General features: G+C 34.1%; 2 protein-coding genes across 2 annotated transcripts; both read left to right on the top strand.

The window, feature by feature from the left end:
- The first annotated feature begins 343 nt into the window (after nt 1–343).
- LOC140776836 (uncharacterized) lies at nt 344–6,200 on the top strand. Its single transcript, XM_073120720.1, has 6 exons — nt 344–596; nt 2,339–2,652; nt 2,740–2,854; nt 4,607–4,725; nt 5,048–5,108; nt 5,810–6,200. Exons 2-5 carry the CDS (start codon nt 2,405–2,407, stop codon nt 5,097–5,099), a joined length of 534 nt encoding a protein of 177 aa, XP_072976821.1. The 5' UTR covers nt 344–596; nt 2,339–2,404; the 3' UTR covers nt 5,100–5,108; nt 5,810–6,200.
- Nucleotides 6,201–13,048: 6,848 nt separating this feature from the next.
- Nucleotides 13,049–22,050, top strand: LOC140776221 (mitochondrial fission 1 protein A-like). The gene is made up of 5 exons (XM_073119851.1): nt 13,049–13,258; nt 18,433–18,562; nt 18,747–18,868; nt 20,161–20,224; nt 21,738–22,050. Exons 1-5 carry the CDS (start codon nt 13,166–13,168, stop codon nt 21,830–21,832), a joined length of 504 nt encoding a protein of 167 aa, XP_072975952.1. The 5' UTR covers nt 13,049–13,165; the 3' UTR covers nt 21,833–22,050.
- The last annotated feature ends 232 nt before the right edge of the window (nt 22,051–22,282 follow it).

Raw genomic sequence — 22,282 nt, 5'->3', positions numbered from 1 at the left:
AATAGATCTATTTTTTTAACTTACTCTACCGAAATAGAGTACTTTCAAACTTATTTGTCAAATAGGGTCTAATTCAATATAACCCTAAAAAAATGCTAAACTATTACCATTAGAGAATTTTTTTCTCTAAACTACCGAAAGACTAAGTTTAAGAGATTTACATACATTATACGCTGAACTGATTAGCATTTTAGGACTAGATAAAAATATTCGGACTACAGTAAATTAAACCCTATTTGTTAAATAAATTTGAGGGTAGTCCATTCCCGTAAAATAGTTTTGGAACAGGGCTAATTTGGTAAAAAACTCGCTTATTCTAATCATTTCTGCATCTTTTCTTCACGACCCCACGAGGCCGCTCCACCTCGAGATCCTCGACGTCTCCTTCCTCGACAAACCAGGCTACCGCTTTCGCCGTCGGTCCATTGGCTCCCTCGACACCGACCGCTGTCCTCGTGGATCTCCTTCGATAGTGGACATCGGCCGCCGTGCTCGTGGATCTCTCTCGACAGTCGACACCGGCTGCAGTGCTCGTGGATCCCTTGCTGGTTTCTACTAGATCTGCTCGCTTCTTGATAGATCTAACCGATAAATATGTAAGCATGCCATGATCTCCTTTTCTGTCATTTGTCGGGAATCTTGAGTTATTGGTGCGAGGTCGGAAAATCTGAAGCTCTGTAATAGGTTTTTGATCGATCGATTTGTTTATGGTGTTAATCTCTTGTCTTTGTTAAGGTTTGGTTCTGATCCATGTTTTAGGGCATCTTTTGATTTAATTTTCAGTGATGTAACTAGTGTTAGTTACCCAATTAATCAAAAGCTTAAAGTGGTTGTTGGTAATTGGCCGACAATAAATCATGCCTTAACAACTAGTTTGGTACTCTGATCTGAAATAGGAGTTTAGTCTTGGATCAGGACTCTATTTTAATGTGCAAGTACTGTCTTGAAGTTTCATCTTTGAAAGAACATGATGATTGAATAAATTGTGAGTGATCAATAAATTGATGTTTTCAAGAATAAATTATCTTCTCTGATGTATAAAATGTTGCTATTCAAATAAATCAATCAATAAAGTGTTTAATTGTCAGTTTGTTCAAATTTTGGCTGTGTATCAGAATAGAAGAGATTTGAAAACGATGTTCCTTAAGTTGAAAGTGATGATGTATTTTCTGCTTTTGATGATACTGAGAATGCTTCGTTAGTTCAATTTAACAACTATGGTCTCAACTTAGTGGAATTATATTTGTTCTATATAATTTTCTGAAACAACTGGAATGTTAGATTTCCCACACTATAAGGGCAATTTCTCTGCAAGGATGTTGCTTCTAATTTTCTGAAACAACTAGAAAGTTATATTTTCTATACTTCTCTTATGTACTTTTGTTCTAAGATTTGCTTAAGTAGAATGTTGAGTTTGCATAATATGATCTTGTAGAGTTTAATTCTGAATTATGATCATATCATCTCTTCTCCAAATGCGTAGAGATTTTTATTAGTTTATGCTTTTATAATGTTTATGTCTTTATAGTTGAATTAGGTTTTGTCTCAAGCATGAATCAAGCCTAAATCAAGCTTGGTTCAATTTAAGTTTGATCAGGCTCAAAATTATACTTGAATTGGTTTGGACTTGAAATTGCTTATTGATCAGCTCGCTTGGGCTCAAGCTAGGCTCGAATTGAAATTATTATAGTTCAAGCTTGATCCAATATCTAAGATGAAAATTAATATCATTTCAAGCTTGATGAGAGTTCCGCTAAGTTAATCTCCTAATATGAACTTCTATGTTGTTTATAATTTATACTTGTACATAGCATCTTGCTGGGGCAATTGTGGCTAGGGTGACAAAAGTTGCACTCTTTGACACAAGAAGATGCATTACCTTTAAACTTGATGGTGAAGCTTCTTGAGGTCATTGCTTTGACTTTCATTGGTAATTTGCCTAAAGACTTTGAGGGAGAAAATTGAATAAAAAAACAAGTTTATCCTAGTGAATAATACATCTAATTGACTTTCACCAATAGTTTACCCGTATGTTGCTTTAATACATCTTATTGACTTATGTTTAGAGTTGGTTGAATAATTGATCCATAATCACATCGATTTGAGTCCAAAATGATTAAAAATATAAAATGGGCTGGAAATGGATAACCAAGTTACGTTTGCAATTCGCAATTCACCATTTTTGCTACAAATTGTTTTATATGCTGAAACATATGATAGCTTTTTACTAACTAATTCTTTTTCTCTAACACGTAATCTGAGAGATTTGGCAAGAGGATGGTAAAAATAAATTAACTGAATCGCAATATGATGTTGATTCTTTTTCTCTATTTTGCAGTTCACGATCGACTAGTTTAGGCTCGATTAGACCCTTAACCATCCGAGGTCATCTCGTATCAAATTGATGCAGTTCTTTGGTGGCTCCTCGGTTGTGGAGGCAAGCCCCTCCCCGGCAGCACCGCCGGGAACGGCAACTGGCTTGGCCGGTAACAACGCAAACATGATCTATGTGTTCAACCGTGCGGGAGTTTGCCTCCTCAACCGCGAGTGGCACCGGCCCCTTCGAACCCTCGATGCCAACCAAGACCACAAGCTCATGTTTGGCCTCCTCTTCTCACTCCGATCTTTCACGGCCAAGATGGATCCCACCAGGTATTGCTATTTCTCTTTCTTCTTTCTCTTACTAGATTTCAGGACTCAAGAATCAATCAATTGGGCTTTCTTGGTCTTTTGGAGCAGTGCGGAGAAAGGCAATCTTGGGGTGCCACTACTTCCAGGGCAAGGGTGCTCGTTTTATAGTTTTCGGACAAATACTTACAAGTTAAGCTTCATGGAGAGCCCCTCTGGTGTGAAGGTATTAGATTGTGATCCTTTCGTTCTGCATTGAAGAATTTTTTATTTTATTTCTATGAAATTGGTACTGCTTATGCATGTGAGCTAATATATAGAGTTGCAAAACAGAAGGCAATTTAAGAGAAAGTTTTGGATATGGTTGGTTGATTCATCCTATTGTATTTGGTAAATAGTGCTGAATTGCAATCAAATTTGCATGTTTGTCTCTCTCATCTATTTAGTGTGGAAAATTGAGGAGGGAGTCCTGTTTTTCTTTCCTTCCTTTTAAAGGTCTTCTTTCTGGATCCTTTTCTTCTTTTATTGGGATTGAGAAGGTGAGAGGAGTGCATAAGAAGTTTAGGCTTGTATTTGATGCTAATGAATTTTATATAAGAAATAAACTAGGAGCAATCTAAAGGAAGAACACATTTTATTTTAAAACTCTAAGGGCCATCTGGCTTCATGCATTTAGAAAAACTGCTTCTACACATATAAAGTGTAACATAAAAACTAGTTTTAAACTAGGAGCAATCTAAAGGAAGAACACATTTTATTTTAAAACTCTAAGGGCCATTTGGCTTCATGCATTTAGAAAAACTGCTTCTACACATATAAAGTGTTATATAAAAACTAGTTTCTATTTTATGGAATATCCTTTCTAAGTTCTAAGTTGGGCTTATATGCACCATATTGATATTCACTTCAATTAAGCGAATGTCAAAATACATTCTTTCAACCTTTAATAGGAAGAAAGAGTGAAGATATAAGACTTCTATTCACATTGGTTTTTTATTTAACAGTCAGATGTTGCATCTTCAAACACATGAAACCAAACAACCTATAAATCCTGCTTCAAAGTCTGAAAATGCTAGAAAAACAAATTTTCAAATTTATCAACTGTTAATGAATTGCCCACTAGATGTTGGATCAACTAAAGATGAATAAAAAACAGAGAGTGGTTGAAGGAAGTGATGACTTCTGTAAGAGTTTCAGAACAATGAAAAGGTATTGAAAACAGCTTGAAACATTGGAATCATAAGTTAGATCTCTGCTGATTGAAAGTGTAGTGCAAAGGCTATAAGATCTTGCCCTTGGATTCAACTACAGGCTTCAAAAGAGGATAATTTCTTATAGAAAACTATCAGGACAACAGCTATTGAGTTAACAAATAATATAAGAGATAAGATGAGCAGGGCGGAAGTTGTAGTTGATAAGATTCAGGATAAAGGATAGCCTAATGAACCTCTTTTCTATCTCTATTGAAAGGGGAAGGAAAGAATCGACATAGAGCCACAACCTTAAAGAATGGCACGGGTAGCAACCTCATCAGCAGCTTCAGACCTAGCAATCAGAAGTAGCTTTTCTCATGTAACCTTGACATCCTTGTATAAGAGAATATCTAATGGAAGCAACACAGGCTTTGTACAAATTTTGTGCTTTCTTTAATGGTAAAATTATGTCGAGCTCTTTATTTGATAACTTATGACTCTTGCTATCATGATTTTTGAATTTCTAGCAGAATATTCTAGGCTAAGTTATAAATTTACAAGCTAGGGTCAATTATTCTTCAAATTCCAAGTGTTTTGAATGTTGCACGTTGATGGTGATGATACCAATGCCATCTTATTTTAGATTATACAGGATTGAACCATGACATTTATTTAAGGTTTATTTCTTAACATGATATTGGATGCATAATCATCTTTTATATGGCCAAGTTGTTCAATTCTTTGCAGACAGTACATCATGCTGCATTATTGTGAACTTGATGCAGATTATTTTAGTTACTCATCCTAAGACGAGTGACCAGCGGGAGTCATTGAAGTATATATACAAGCTTTACGTCGACTATGTTGTAAAGAATCCCCTCTATGTTCCAGGGACCCCTATTAAGTATGTTTCTCACACTTACTAGATGAGTTTTGCAGTTTGTTTTTTCCTTCTACTATGAAAATATGCAATCATCACAGCTGTGGCACACTTATTCAATGGATTAACCATGCACTTCTTAGTTCATAGCCAATATATGAAGTCAAGTTTGTGCCAATTTCCATATCACTTTATAGTGTCATTCTTCTCATTCTGGTCATTGTTCAATGCTTCAATTTTCTGAATCATATTGTGGTTTTGATATCATTTTAACCATGTCTTTCCATTTCAAGGATAAATTTATTGCTAAATGTGAATTATTGATTTTTATCTTCTTATATTGTAGGTGTGAGCTCTTCAATAAGAACCTCGATCAATATGTGAAAACTTTAATTTAGCTTGTAGAGGTAATGTTTTGTGATTCCATCTTATCTTATCCTATCATTTAGTAATGGTACTTTGTTTGATATCTTTAACATGCCAGCTGGTGCTATTTTGGTTGATCGAGATATGGCTGTGACTATGCTTTCAGTGACCATACTCTACTACTTTAGTGATTTCTGATTTCATGTTTTTGTTGGATTTAGAATATCTTCAAATTGATTAAGAAAATCAGTAATGACTTATTGAGAAGGAAATAGAATAAAGAGAGCATTTGATTGGAAATAAGATAGGATTCTGTGTTCCTCTTCATTTTGTTGTGCAATTTAACAATTGGTACAATCTGCATTAAATTCCCTCCTGACCTTTATGATTTTCAACAATTAGGAATCAGAATTCTCCTAACTAATGGAGAAAGAATCTTGTCACAAATTCACCATTCTCACTTCATTTTACTTTGGATAGCCTACTATTTTGTCTCCATGCTAAAGGTTTCAGTCAGTAAGTCGCTGCATCTTAACATATCTTTTTGCTACTAATTGCTTGTTAACTTCTGTTGAGTTGCATTATTAAACTTCTGCTCATAGTATGCACGACTTTATTTGGTTGTTTATCAAATTATTATGATATGTTTGAAAAGCAAGAGAGTTATCTGGCATTTATCACCAATGCTATAGCTTGCATAAGTTAGTGCTAGTGGCTCTAAAACATTGCTGTTTTTCTTCAGGTTTTCTTTTGCAAAGTTGCTATCTTCAGCCATCTTTCAGCATTTTCTAACAACTCTGGCCTCGAGGAAGGTTATATTAGCTGTAGGTTGTGTTAATCATTTATATATGAATTGTTTGTTTATTTCCAAACTAGCTATCCCAAGAGTGTGCAATTGCATTATGAGAGCATAGTTCGGCCTGAAGTGTACTCTATCTTGAGAATCCCGAAGGTTGCGGGGAGAAGTAAAGCAACTTTAGAAGCTTCTCATTTGCTTAAATTGTATTAACATATAGTGGTCAAATTACGTGACAATTTTATGAAGATTTTAAGGAGTGCCATTTATGATAAATATACTATTTTGGCAGTTTTCCCTTTGAATATATTGTTGTTAAGATGAATAGTTAACTGCTGGTACGATGACACCATTTATTGGTACTGTTGTCACTGCATGTTTTGGTTTCTGATGAAATGAATAGTTAATGCTGGTACAAATACACCATTAATTTAATACTGTTCGCCCTCAGTTTGGTTCACAAGGTGTGACAGTGCCACTACATCATAACAATGGCATATAAGCTGTTGCATTATTTAATGATTTAGTTAATGTGGAAGCAGAACTTCTCAATATTTTTTTTGTTTTAAGTTTGCGGACTTAGTGAATCCTTATTTCAGCAACTTATTTTCTAGTCTCAAAGAGAGCAATAAATTGACAATATCATTTGCCAAGTTATTTTTTAATCTATAATCTGAAGTTGTACTTCTCTAGTTCCCTTTTACTGTACAGTAACTCTCATGTTTGATATCTGTATGTATGTATTCATAAATTAGTCAAGAACTTTATTTACTAACTTACACGTTCCCTTGGCCTTTTGCTCAGCCAACTTCCTAGTCTCTGATTATTACCTGCCACCTGTTTATTATCTATAATCTCTCCAGACATCATTTATGTGGTTTAATTTGAAGAATTGGTCAAGGAGGCAGTTAACATTTATCACAAATAGGGAACACTACAAAGTAAATGGTTCTTCCTGTGTAGACATTATACACAAACAAACTTTCCCTTTCAACCACAGGTATGAAAACTGATACTTTCTTCACCTCTTAGGATTCTCTGGTTAACAACACATAACTTCCATTGATTCTACTCATAGACTTACTCAAATATTTCTAAAGCAAATACAGATATCCAGTTTCGGAATTCTACCAAAATTAGTTTTCTTTTTTAAATTAATATATCTTTGCATGTATACATACTGTAATATGATTTTCCTCTTTTACGTGTTTCATTTTTTTTCATAATTCTGAACTCTTTGAAGACGAATAAGATTGGAATCACCAACTGGCGCAAAATTTGAACAAGTATAAGGGCTTGTGGAGTCTAGATTGTAGATGATTTTCATAGCTCTTGTTTATCTCCTTTGAAAGCTAACTTTCCCCAAGGAAAAGGCAAAAGGAGAAGGGAAGGGAATGCAAGAAGGGCAGCAGCAACCACTCCTAAATGGTTGTGGTGAAACCCAAAGTAAACTTCTAAGAATGAAGCAACTGATTAGTTTTCTCCCAGCACCCTAATCTCCATTTTGTAAATCTCCATATTGTGAAGTAAAGAGGCCATTCATTATCCAAGAGAAAGGAGCAGATATAAAAGAACCAAACCCACCACTTCGGAATGTGATGCAAGGAAGAAAATTATAGTGAGTTTTATGTATCATATATATGCTACCATCATGAGTTTATATTAGGACGCCATAGTAGAATAGATGCGCAGTTTCTGAATGCAACATCCAGGAGAGGACTCAAATGGCAGCATACATAAAGAAATTCTGTGAAAGAAGAGATGATTGGCATACTTGCCAATTTGTACTCACTCTCGTTGTTAGCCACAGGCCGGGGCTTTCTTTTTGCAATAATTTAGTTATATTTAATTTTTTTAATTTAGTATATAAAACTGAGTGCACATATTTTTCATAGTTGATATATTTTTGTTACAATGGAGTACATACAATATACATATACGTTGCACACTATAGTCTATTATTATAAATTAAAAATAATATACTATTAAATTATAAAAGCCCCGCTACATCCCACATTGTTTGTTGTCAGAAATTTACTTTGGGTTTTCAATTTTGTGATGACTTTCTATCTTTAATTCCAAACCCTAAAAGCATTTCCAATCAGGCTGGTTTCAAGAAATATTTAACTTTTAAAAATTTCAATTTTGCCCTATAAATATTTAATCCAATAATTTTAATTTCATCGATATTATTTATTAAATAATCTATTTAGTTAAACTGAATATATAATTAGATTTACTAATTAATTTTCTAACAAAAAAAATATATTGTTGGAAAAGTCTCGTTGAGATATTTAATGAAACATCCACCTCTAAAAATTACGTGTTCTTCACGTGAAAAAATCTACATGACTCTCATATGACCTATCAGAATTTGACATAAGAACAATTTAAAATATTACAAAATTTAGAAAGGATCAAGATTCCATTTCTCTCTCCTCTCGGTAATGACTAATTAACACTAATTGACATTAACCACCCCTCATGCATAAGCCATGTGGTGATTTAAAAGACCCTAGAGCAACAAAATAATTAGTAAATGATGAAAATATAAAAATTTAACCTAAGCCATTAATATGGTATTAAAGTGTAAAAACCCATCCGCTAACCCAATAGCTTTACCATGATATGCTCCTCCCCTTAAGATCCTTGTCCTCAAGGATTTAAATCTGGAAATTAGTTAACCAATGAATGATAGTCCTCCTTGTAAGCTTCTTCAAGAGGGGAGTTATACCATTGTACAAGAATCTGGGAGATTGGTTGGTTTCCTCACTTCACCATGCAGTGGGCAAAAGTTCTTTTAAGATATAATGGGATTTACATCTTAATCAACTTAGGGCAATAATTGGCCGAGAATTTGAGGATCTAAATAGCTCTTGAGTTGAGACACATGAAACACTAAATTTTAGACTCTAAAAGATAGATTCAAGTGGTAAGCAACTCGTCCCACTTTATCTTCAATGTGGTTAGATTCATTGAATTTGGCAGGTAATTTAAAGTTTTAGCTAATCTCTACCATAGACTGCCATTTAAGTTGCAACCTCAATCATACCCAATCTCCAATCTTACAATGCCTCTCACTTCTCATTTTACCATCAACATATTTTATTTTTGCTTAAGCTTTAGATAAATCTAATTGTAGGAAAGGGACCTTTTGATTCCTTTCCTGTAAATAATCTTCCATAGCTATAATACGTGAAATGGGTTCAATCAAGATAGCCAATTGCTGTGGAGTACACCCTTACAAGATTTGGAAACTTGTTACTTAGAAGTTGTTGTGGTAATTTGTGTTGAACAACCATTCTACTAGAAAAGTCATTTAGCCAATTTCTAGGATTTAGAGCTTGTCCTGAATCAAAAATATTGATGGTGCTAAGTCATACTCGCGTAAAGAAATACCCAATTGACCAAATAATTCCTGCCAAAATGAGCTAATGAAAACTAAGCCTCTATCACTAATAATATATCAGGCAGTTCATACAACTTATAAATATGACCCAAAAAGAGAGTAGCTACCTAGGGTGTAGTTTAAAGATGACCAAGTGGTAAGCAATGGGAGTATTTACTCACATGTCTACTAACACCAAAAAATCCACTTCTTTTCCATTTGTTTAGAGAATCCACCTATAAAGTCCACATGAATAAGTAGTTGCTGTAGTAGGCCAACATGGTGAGAATTATCATGTTTATGCCTCTCATAAACATCACAAATTTATATGAATATGCATAATTGTTATTCCCAACCAGGCTATGAAAGAATTACTTGATTCTGTGGTATGTAGCTTGTAATCCTAAATGACCTCCAAATGGAGAAGCATAAAATGAGTGAATGATTTTGGATATGAGATATGTCACCTTTCCCACATAAATTCTGTTGTGGAATATAATGATGTATGTGATAGTGTATAATTATAATAGGAGCTGTTGATAGCAAGCTTAGGTAATAGCTCAGAGGTTAATCGATCAGCATCATCATACTAGATTTCAACATTTTTTACACTACATTTTCAAATATAGATCTCTAAACAAATGATTTTAGATTAGGAGGACTTGCATTAGGTCTTAGATGGTTGTGGTGGTTTTGAGACCTGAAGGGAGGTAATTTCTTTGGCTCTTCAAATTTATTTGAGAAGCTAGCCAAAGTTGGATATATTTCGATTCTGACTAGCTATTGAACATAAACTAAACTGGGTATGAGTTTAAAAAAAAATCCTATCTGACCTAGATATGAATCAAATTTTTGCCAAAATTCTCGGTATAGATTTCGATACGAGTCAGATAGATTTTTTCGAATACGAATACGAGTATTAAATCTTGGACTTGGAGTGGATTTTTCTTCCATAGCCCATGTACCATTATGATTATTTTCTTAAAGATTAAGGGCCCAACTCGGGAAAACAAGGGGAACTTATAGCCAACTTTAATGATTATTTTCTAGTAAGTAATTAATTTATTAGCCAATCTTAAACCTTGGTGGTACGATCAGATTATTAGTTGGCTTTTCAGTATAACATGTTGATCGTGTGAAGTTATAGTGCATATTCTATATAATTAAGTAGATAGCTTAATTAGCTACATTAATCTATGGAACTTCTTTAGGCAATTAACATACACGTTAAAGAAAATGACTAGTGTTCATAATAAAAAAGAGAAAGGAATCAACACAAGACAATAGCATAAGTAAACACAATCAAAACTGCTTATTATAATTAAACTTAATCTACATACTAAATTTCATTTTGGACTAGTCGAAGTAGATAGATGGATTGATCTTTCTTCGCTCATAGATCTTCATTCGGAATTGATACTAATTGTTGCCTCCACGACGAGTAGTCTCAAAAGTTTTTTATGTATAGGTGCTATTGCAAAAACTTATTTCGTGCTCGTATTCGATTGATTGAGATTTATTCGTATCTAGTTCGTATTTGTATACGGTTAAAATATGATTCATATTCGGTGTATATTTGTTTAATATTCTGTCCATATCCGTTTATAGGATTTTATCCGCAACATCATTACTTGATGTATTATCTAATGTAATAGTAGCCAATTTATCTTGAATTCCCAAACTAGCTAATTTTCAATCAAAAATAGGATCAGCAATAACTATGCAGTGTGCGGATTTTGCTTTCATATCTTCTAATCTTAGTCTATATAATGAGCGGTCAAACACATATATCTAATAATTTGTTTAGAGGTCCAATAGTTGCACATTAAAAAAAATTTGTCAACCGTGATTTAAGGCAATCATTTGTGGTAGTATTTCTTGTAATTTTTTGAAAATAGAGAATTTTATAAATCACACTCTATATTTTATCTATTTTGTTATTTATATCGTATCTTTCAAAATTTTATAACTCGACTCTTCATTTTTTTTCTATAATTTTTATTTAACACACTGATTAATATGAACAGTACTAGCAAATTAGTATTTCGTTATAATATACTTAAATATTTTATAAAATATCCAAATTACCTCTATCTCATTCATCTTCTCATTTTCTCTCATCTTTTTCCAAGGGATTGGTAGAAGAGGAGGAGGGGGAAGAGGAAAAATAAGAAGAGAAAGAGAAGATGGAAGAGGGAAGGTGGTGGCGGCGGCGGCAATACGGCAAGAAGTGGTCCGGGAAAGGGGGCAAGTGGATTAAGAGGTGAGAATATCTTAATAATTTGATCAATATCAGTTAGTTAAAATTTAAATAAAAATTATATAGAAAAATGAGGGGTCAAGTTACGAAATCCTTGAAGACGACATGTGAATTATAAAATTAATAAAATATAGGGTGTGGTTTATAAAATTCCCTTGAAAATATGGATCTAATACCTTCAATAATATATATGTTGAACCATGTATTCTCCACTGTGATAAATGAATATTCGTGAACTATAATTATTTTGGCTATAACTTCTCAAATTTTTACAGCATCATAAGAGCAAGGCAAAAGATCCGCTGAAATGCTAAGAAAATTTGGCAAAGCTTGCCAATGCTAGATGCATGGGAAACTACTCTATGATGCATGCATTATATGTCACATGCCCAAGAAATTAGAATAATTGAAGCTCTAAAATGCGTGGTAAAGAATTACCTCTTGGCAAGAACTATGGGGTATGGCTAGACATGATCATTAGGCATAATTTGTCCAAACTTGGTCTCAACCCGTCTGGTTTTAATTGGGCTAAGTTTAGCCCATACTTGAGCCCAAAATGGTAGTGAGCGGTATGGGCTAAGCCTTTGCCCACCTGGCTCAGCCCGAAAATCCAATCCACTACTCTCATTTTTTAGTCTCCCATTGAATATTTAGTAAACTATATATAAAATAATTAAGATATCTTTTTATAAGCCTATTAAACTCGACCCAGTAAGATATAATATTTTTTATATTTAACCTATTACCTTAGATACATTATACCCAACTCAAGTTGAATATTTAATAGGCTAGTAGATAGTAACATACTAAAATATTTTAGCCTAGCTTGAATCCTACCTGACCCGAATGACTTTGGGTCAAGCCGTGAATAAATATTTAAGTCCAGTTGGCCCGAAAAACCTGGCTCATGATGTTCTAAATAAAATTTTAGAAGCAAATTCGGGTTAAATCATAACCTTGTGAGATTAAAGATCTAATGTTAGATTAGAATCTAACGGCTATAGTACTAATTAATTAGTTATCAAATTTTAATAGTCAAATAAATAAGTAAATAGACAAATACGGAGTTATATTGAGCGGAATATAAGCAAGCTATGAAGTTGATCTCAAACAAACTTTTAAGACCGAACTCGAGTTGTTTATAAACAATTAGCAAGATTTGCCACCCCTAATTGTGGCCCGTTTTATAGAACAATCTCTTGTCTCTTCTAGCTTTTATTTTAGTATAAGTCAATTTATAAATAGTTCTTTATCGGTTGTAAAAAAAGTTTACGAAAGGTATATAAAGAAAAAGAATAATTTTACTTAGACATCTTAAATTAATACTAATTTATATATATACTTCCTAAATTTTTTATTATCTACGTATATCCTTTAAACTAAGAAAAATATACACAAAACTAAAATTAAAAAAATAATAATAATTGGATGAAGAGGAAAAATAAATAAATTAGATGGTCTTAGTGTAATTATACATATTTTTTAGCGGTACTTCGGTCCAAATTTCCTCCTACGTGTGACGTGTCTCCCTCGTTCGTTTCACTTTCTCCTAGTTCATTCCTGTTACCATTTCCCTCCTCCGAGTCCGAGCTTCTTCTCGCAACCCAACCTAACCCAAAACCCTAGCCCTAACCCTAAGAATTACCGTATCCAAATGGACGCTAAGATCGCCGAATTCTTCGACTCGGTCGGATCATTCTTCAGCGGCGGCGACAACCTCCCGTGGTGCGATCGCGACATCATCGCTGTGAGCAACTTTCTCCCGCCATAAACCCCAATTTCTTGTATTCTTGTAATGCGTACCGCTCCATTTCAATGGTTCTTGGGCTTAGCTTTTCATAAGATGCAACGTTGAAGTTTTTGGCCAAGAAGATAAGAATTAAGTAGTTGAATGAATTTATTTGCATTTTAGCAAAAAATTATGTAAAATTGCATAAGTGTGGGTCAAATTAGCATTGCTATGTTCGTGATATTAAGTAATAGATATACCAGAATGGAAGGGATTGGTGAGAACCTGGCTGGATGGTTTGGGTTATTTGGATTTAGACGCCCAAAAGAGAAGTCCAGATAAAGAAATCCATTCATGGGAGCATCGAATGAGCTGAAATATTCAGGTTTCGTTCATGTGGATTAAAGACATTTCTCGTTCTTTTATTTATTGTGATAGTTGGATTTATTATAGTAGTTATGGTTGCAAGAAGGAAAGAAATTGATTCCAAATCTTTATTCGATGTAAGACCTGATTTTTCATTGTGTCAGACAGGGATAAATAGGTTCACTACTTGAGTGTTGGCTGCATATTTTGAGAACAACTGATGCTATCCTAACTGTGAAACCTAGTTCAAATAATCTCATCTTATTAGATAGCATCATATTGAGCTCAATTATCTGAATTCCTCATAATCCATTCTTTTTGAAGATTTACTATAGATTTATCTGAATCCCTCATAACATCATATTGAGCTCAATTATTTGACTCCCTCATAATCTTATTAAAGAGAAGTTCTTTTAACTATAGATTTGATATTCTACTATCTGTATCAGTCATAACTCCTATTTATTTGTATTTATTTGTTAAGCTGCTTTGATTAGTGGCTCTCCAACTCAACTGTCATCATTCTCAGCCCTATTCTAGGTTTATAAGCTAGAGATAGTTCATTATGATGATTTATCTTTAATTGATAGATTCTTTTAAATATTTCTTGGGGAAAAACTTGATTTGGCATGAACTTCTTTGGATGCACAATTATTTTATTCTCTCGAGCTAGTTCTATTGCTTTTCAGGATTTAACTATCTCACTCCTTTTGATCCCAGTTAAACCAAAGAAATATGATGCTGATACAATATAGTCTATCTATACCTTACCACATATCCAGCATAAGAAAAACACTGAGTTGATTATACTACACTATAGAGCAAGATCTACACTTCTTGATACTGTTCACAAATAAATTCAGATCAAACACTGTATGTTCTCTTTGAAATCAAATAGTAGTTTGGACTTTAACATAAGTTTGTTCAAAAGCTTAAATGATAGAGGGGCCCATTGCCCCATGCTACATCTGGATGCCTACTATTCTTGGATAATTATAGCTAGGGTTGTAAATGAGCCATGCTCGAGTGAGCTAACATTAGCTCAGCTTGGCTCAGCCTAAAGTAGATAAAACCAGGGGTTAGCTCCATCTCGACTCTTAAGACAGCTAAGGATCGACCTAAGTTTGGCTCACTCTATTACTGAGCTAGCTTCAGCTCAGCTCATTCTTCAAAGAACTATTACAATAAATAGACGAAATACAATCTAGCATTCCACCTTCAATAGATGTCAACACCTTAATTTGAAGGAAGATATAAATAGGCTTTTAATTTGTTAGCATTTCCAATGTGGGACTAACTGGTGCAAATGGACAAGACTGAGTCATGAAAATCCAAATGCACATTATAGGACTCTTTACCATATAATTAAGCTAAGACATTTTGCATATGTTGTCACGACCTGAACTCAAAATTATGACCAGCCATATTCTCCAATAGACTTAAGATACATGAAGTCTTAATATTAATTTTTCAATCCGCATTATAAAGAAATTCAATTTACTTTTATTACACCGAGTCAATAACTAAAAATCTGAAGGAAAAGAGAAAGATGATCCAATTAGACAACCAATGTCTACAAAACAACTAATACAACAATAAAGAAGAGACAAATTAAGTGGAAGTAAATAAGTCCCAGTGCACCGCATTCATTTGCCATGCCTATCAGTATTTGAAATATTAAAGCAATTTAATGAGCTAACACCTTTAGTTTAGTGGGTGTATTTATCCGAGTCAGTAAAATTCATAATCCATAAGCATGATTTAAAAATCAAAGCTCAACAACGAATAACAATAACCAACATGCTCAAATCGTGAACAATAAAACACAAGTAATAATATTGCAATTAAGCTGATAACATGCTCAAGATATTTATTATGTGAAACTTCTCAATCTCAATAAATGTCATATTTCTCATTTTGGATCTATGTCTATGGATCCACTAGAAATCACCTCGAGATTGCGGTCATGTCTTTTCCTCATAGTTGGTTTGATTAGAATTACTATGAGGTTTCACTATATGATAAATACGCTATATCTTTTTTACTAGTTGTTTAGAGATATTAGGGTCATCTTAGAGAGATATTTGGTCAAATTTGGAATTGTTCCCTGACTCTGCCAAAGTCATCTAATTGGATCACTGTATGATCAGGAATATTCTCTAGATTTTAAGGTAGACTTGAGTCACCATAAGGAGATGTACAAAGAAGTTCTAACCTAGGACTATTCTTAAAGTCATATCTACTCGTAACCAATGTTTTACTATATGCACAAAGAATAGTAATGTATGAAGTGGAACATAGCACAAAATATAATATAGCATGAAGAAAAATACAATGGCATAATAGCATGAAATACAAGGCAAATAAATACGTGAGTGAATATGCTCACCTAAGGTCCATGTAGCTCAAGTTATTAATCTAGTATGAGGAAAAATTGACAAATTTAATGATAAAAAAATTATATTTAATTTAACAATAAATAGAATTTATGCAATTGAAACTAATTTAATTGGGCTGAAATAAATTCTAAGTAGTTGGGCTGGGTTATAGGCCCACAGCCTACACAACTAAGCAAATTAGGGTAGCTCACTTGGTCCAACTGATCTAAACTTATCCCTCTCACTTCAGCTGGGTTGTTGCCAAAGCTCGAACCTAACCAAATCGAGTTGGGCCTTCACCCATCCCAATCGAAGAGCTCACCTAATCCGAAAACCATGGTTCCCAAAAATCGAACCTAACCAAATCGAGTTGGGCCTTCACTCCTCCCATGCCTCACACTTCACTGAGCTCATCCGACAGTCGATTCAGTGAATTCGAATGAGTGTTTTTTCTCTTTTTTGTTTTTTCTATAGTTATCATTTATCATTTCTTATTTCTCTTTTTTGCCCACTTTTTAATTCTCATTTTCTAATTGCTACAGAATAGCAGTAGAGAGTGATCTTTCTCTTCATCTTACTTTTACAGTAATAATTTACGAGCATAAAATTTATCAAATTCAGCTCGAAACTCATCATGGTTTTGAATGAGTTTTTTTGTTAGTTTTTATATTTCATTTGTGAGGTAATTTTTAGTTTCTTATTTTTCTATTATTTGTTATAATTTTTTTATAAATTTTCCTACATGTTTAAGTACTATTTTAGAATTTTATGTAATTAGAAAATAGTCCGATCTAATATGATAGCTGATACAACTGAAATAGCCGATACGATCGATACATATTATTTTTCTAGTTTCGATCTTGAAAGCGATTTTTTGAACCTTGCCGAAACAACTCGGGTTAGGATCGATCTCACACCGTGTCCCTTAGAAGGAGCTCCATTGAGAAGAAAGAGAGGAAGATGGCTGTTGACGATCATTGTTGCCAGTAGCCCCACCAGAAAGGCCAACTCGTTCGCCATGATTAGGGCAAGACACACGAGGTGAAAGGAAGTTGATTGAGGTGACCAGCGGCGAAAATATCACCATGGCTGGTGGCCATAGCAGTAGCCAATCCTTCAAACAAAACCATGAGGACTCAACCAAAGGGCACCTACACCTTCCTCTCGCGAAGGGAAACTTGTTTGAAAGGGTGGATACAAACAAAACCGTCGACATCGACATTGAGGTCGTTGGCCTAGAGGCTTTGCCAATGAAGCCAAAGAGGCTACACTATTATATAGTTTACTAAACTGAAATTGATCTTTAGGGGTGGAAGAAGACTCATCGACAAATCTAGGGGTGGTCTCTACTTGTTTCGGCGACGCTCCAACAATTGATGATGACAACTACACCTTCGGCAAGGTAAGGAGGAAGGAGGAGAAGAAGAGAGAGAAAGAGGGTGAGCGCGATGTGGGGGAGAGAAGGATTTGTGAGGGTTTTATAGGGCAGGGTTACTTAGGTTAGCATGATTTCTCTTCGACAAATTCACTACGGAAATCACGATTTCCCCTCCCCTATTGTTATAGGAAGAGGAATAATGGCACATGTGCCTAGTGCACCCACAATTTATTTTTTATTAAATTCTTGTTGTTATTACATATGCTTTGTTTACTCTTCCATGTGTTGCTCCATGGTTTTAGTTTATGACCATTATCTTTCGTCATTTGGTGCCAATTTGGTATATCATCGGCTGGATAGTGGTTTTATGAAATATTGATGCAAAAGTAGGCCTGATTCATTCTCATTCTTTAGGATCATGGATTAGTGAGACAGAGTTCTAATACATTTAAAGCAGGTTGAAATAAGACAAATTGGGGTTAAAAGGGAAGGAGGCAAGGAAAGAAAAAACAAAACAGAGATATATAAAGTTAAGGAAGAATCATATTTTGCTTGTCATGAAGTCAATCACCTTTATTTTTAAATTTTAACTCAAAACCATTCCTGAAAGGGATTCTACTAGATGCGTATTTGCCTATCCATAAAAGAGAGTTCTTTGTAAATTTGATGGCAACAGATAAGATTCAAGTGATTGAGTGTCAATCAGATGGATTGAGATGTGAGACATGTACAGTTTTGCTTAATCTTTTTTTCCATGCTTACTACATATCTTCAGGTTAATAGCATAAGTAGACGTGTGTAATGTAGTGTGTCTAGTGACTAGACATTGTTTTCCTGCCTCTCCTTTCCCTTGTTTACTTTTTACCTTCTGCATTCTTGTGGAACGCTTCTTAAATTGCAAATAATGTGCACATAGAATACCTTCCTGCATTGTTACAGAACACAAGGTTTTCTGGTTCTAGTTTTCTTGAGGCAAATTGAACATTCATCATCTTATTGCTTCCAGTATATATGTAGCTTACAGTGCACATAGATGCAACTTAAGACCTTTTTACTTGCCTCCTGTGCAGGGTTGTGAGAGAGAGGTTGCTGAGGTTGGGAGTGAAGAACACAAGAATGAAAGCATCATGAGATTATCTTGGGCTCTTGTCCATTCCAGACAATCAGATGATCTAAATCGTGGAATAGGAATGCTTGAAGGTAGTATATGGTATATTTTTTGTAGTATTTTATACCTTTCTCTCTCTCTTAATTAGTATCTGAATGTGTTTTTAATACAAGAGAGTTTACTTTTGCTACAATTCTGATCATTTTTCTTGACTTCAATGCTTTTGAATTCATATGAGTAATTAATTGTAGCAGTCAATGTTTTTCATATTTGCAGCTTCTCTGGAGAGTTCTAGCAGCCCACTGCAAACACGAGAAAAGCTTTATTTATTGGCTGTTGGGCATTATAGAAGCGGGAACTATTCAAGAAGTCGGCAGTTGTTGGAGCAGTGCCTAGAGGTTTGTAGTCATATTATTACCGCCAGTGAAATTTGTTTTTTCAAATCATCCTTTTCTGAGGTTTATTGCCAGTAAGATTTTTGCCATATTCTGCATGCTGGTAGTCTAGGTTTTCGTAATCAAAGACATCCTGCATTCCTTATCATGTATAACTTTTCTATATCTTAGTAAATAATTTTTAGGATAGCTCCTTACGTGCACTAGATCAGATTGCAAGTATTTGATATTCACCATTGCTATGATGCCTTTACCTTCAGAACTTTAGTATTTGATTTTCAGAACTTTAGTATTTATGATGCCTTTACCTTCCTCAACCTTGGTCAAGAGTAAGAGCCAAATATTTAGGGCTGGACATTCAGTAGATCTTCCTTGTTCATACGAGCTTGAACTGCAATCTGTTTGATATTGTCATGCCTACTGAGAAGAATTTTAGAGTGTATAATCTCTTTCCCTTCAATAGCATTTTTCAGGAGAAAATGCTAATATTTTACAGTAGATGTCCAGTTAAAGGAAAATTATGTTCAGTTCAAACCTTTGTAATATCAAGTTGTGGTCGATAGCTGACCTCATTTTCATTGTTGTGGTACATTTTTTCTCAAAATCTTTTGGTTTCTTGCAGTTATCAACATTGTGTTATCAATTCAGTTGGCATGAATATCCTTAATCTTCACACGCAATCTTATGTCTTATCAAGCTTAAACAATCAAGAGATTCAAATGTTGAGTTTTCTTATTCTGTTTTACTAATTCTGTGCTTCTGATTCTCTTTTTTTCTTCTTGAAATTTCCCACTTTGTATTATTGTTTTCCAGACATTATAGAAGTTTTCATTTATTGGCTTTCTGCATTTTCCTTTTCTGGTTCATTCTTTGCCGTTAACAAAAGGAGTTTGCTTTAAAGGGAATCAGAAACCAAAGTTTGAAATTTAATTATACGATCAAATTTTCCTAGCCATCACTATTTGTGGACATATCCTCTTTTGGTTTAAGCACTTCTAGGTAATTGTAGGCCCATGAGCCAATGTATGCAGTTTATTAGATCCCTTAAATGCAGTTAATCTGGTGGCCCAAGAATCCTAATCAAGTGTTTTAGTTCTGAGAATTCTGTCTGTCTCTTTGTATTTATTTATTTTAGTTTTAGTTTTGGATCTTGTAGATTAAAAAATATGATAAATTGGCAAATCTTCTTTAGATCTTGAACTATAATTTGGTTATATTTAGTGCTTAGCTGCACATGATATAGCATGTTTCTTTACTCGCTTCAGATTTATTGAACCCTATGAGTCGTTTTGTAGATTGCACCTGATTGGAGGCAGGCTCTAACTTTACAAAAAGTGGTGGAAGATAAAATTGCTAGAGGTGAGAATTTTTCTGAGGATGTAGCCAAGGATCATTTTACCTATCTCTTAATATTATAACTGCATGTGAGGTCACTATAGACATACTTGATATGATATGTCACTTTCCATTGAATTTTCCTTGTATTCTATTTAAATATTTTTTTCCCTATTAGATAACCAATTGGCCAAAAAGCGTAAGACTGTGTTTGGTTTGATACTAAGCCTTGAACTTGATTAGTTAGTCTTATTTTTTGTCTTGATTTAAGTATTTTAAACTGAGCTAAGAAAATATGATGTTTAGTTGTGAACTACGCGAAATAATTATTACTTTTGATGTGATGTGAAAAAGTGAAAAAAGATATTACTTTTAGAGGAAAATAAATTATATATAAAATTAATGGACCAAAATACCTTTCAATTTTAATGATGAAAGTAATAGACTTAATCATATTAAGTGTAAAATTAGAATCAATTTGAATTTAAATTATTATTTTTATTTTATTTATTACGAGTGAGCTTGGTTAGGAATAGAAAAAATAAAAATATGTTGGTTACTAAACTTGGTTAGAGGTCGCTGTCCAAGTTCAAGGAGACCCCCTGAACTCAAAGTAAACGAGGGCTAAGCTATTAGGCAATAGATCAATAATACATATTATATCTTTAACACACTCCTTCATGTGTGGCCCCTATATACTGTGCATAGACGAATAATATACAATAATGTGTGTGGCCTTCCACACTACACAATAATAGATAATAGGATAAGAGATTTAGGGCTAAATGAGGTTGTACTCAATACTTTAAGAAAACTAGTCTCTGATATAATGTTAATTCACCAGCTACTCTAAAATCTTAAGTTGTAAGGTAATAGACTAATAATACATATAGGCATATAACGCTAGGTGCCATAACTATAATGGATGCTGATATTCTAGCTGTTATAACTCAGGTATCTAGGATATCCAACAAAAGCCATCTTTATGGCATAATTAAAAATAGAAGATGTCTGTCCAACTTATGGTGTATATGTGTTTATTGGATTCCATTTGGTCTACATGACTAGCCTTATGTGGGAAAGCCAGAAAAGATGCTGTTTTATTGGATAGGTGAAATGGCCAGATCAACCTCTTTGAATCGACTCCTCAAATCTAGGCTCCACGTATGAAAATTGGAAATATATACTCATCATATCTTGCAATTTGGCAGATGCCCCTGCTTTATGTATATACCTCTGCTCTTTGTGACTAACCATGGTGAGGTACTTAGTTGCTTACAATAAATGTGCATAATGCAGGGGGCTGAACATAAATATGCAATGACACAAGGGGGTGTTCTCAATATGATCTTATTGCAGGGTTTAAATACAAAAACACTATTTATATTCGTATATTTCAGATATTAAATGCTATGAAAATGATATGCTTTCACCAAACTTGTTTCCCTTCCAATTGCACCTTAATAGCTTACAACCTGCATCACTAGATTCCATATGCCTTACTTCCAGAACTAACATTGTTTGTGTTTGGAAGCAGATGGTTTAATTGGCATGGGAATTGCTTTTACTGCCTTTGGAGTAGCAGGGCTTCTGGTTGGGGGGATTGCTGCTGCTGTGTCTCGGAAGAAATGAAGAGTTTTCTTATAGAATGACCACAGTTATCAGATGCAACTTTTCTAGTAGTTTCACCTTCCTGGAGTGTCATCACTTAATTACCAAAAATTGTTTGTTACTAAAATGTTCATAATCAATATGCGCTGATAAAATGTAAAATTTTGCTTTGGTAATTTCAGTTCGTCCATGTTGAAATTAGCAGCTTATGAGGTATAAGATCTTTGTTTTCATGTCCTGCATTAAGATGCAATCTGCCTTGTTTCTCTTGTGTGAATTCGTAATTCCAGTGTTCCACAGTATGGTTGTAAATTCCTGGGAGAGTATAGGTGGACATATGACGTTTATGGGGTCTTCAAATGCTCCCTGAGTTGAAGTTTCTTAATTATTTTTCTGCAACTCTTTCCTAGTTCTTAAATCCACAGTTGCAGAATAAATTAGATGGTAGCTTGCTACTTCACTTGAATAACT

The sequence above is a fragment of the Typha angustifolia genome, chromosome 14, assembly GCF_048772165.1.
Source record: "Typha angustifolia cultivar Huaian chromosome 14, ASM4877216v1, whole genome shotgun sequence".
NCBI lineage: Eukaryota > Viridiplantae > Streptophyta > Magnoliopsida > Poales > Typhaceae > Typha > Typha angustifolia.
The sequence above is the reverse complement of the archived record's forward strand: the minus strand, read 5'-3'. Positions and strand labels throughout refer to the sequence as shown.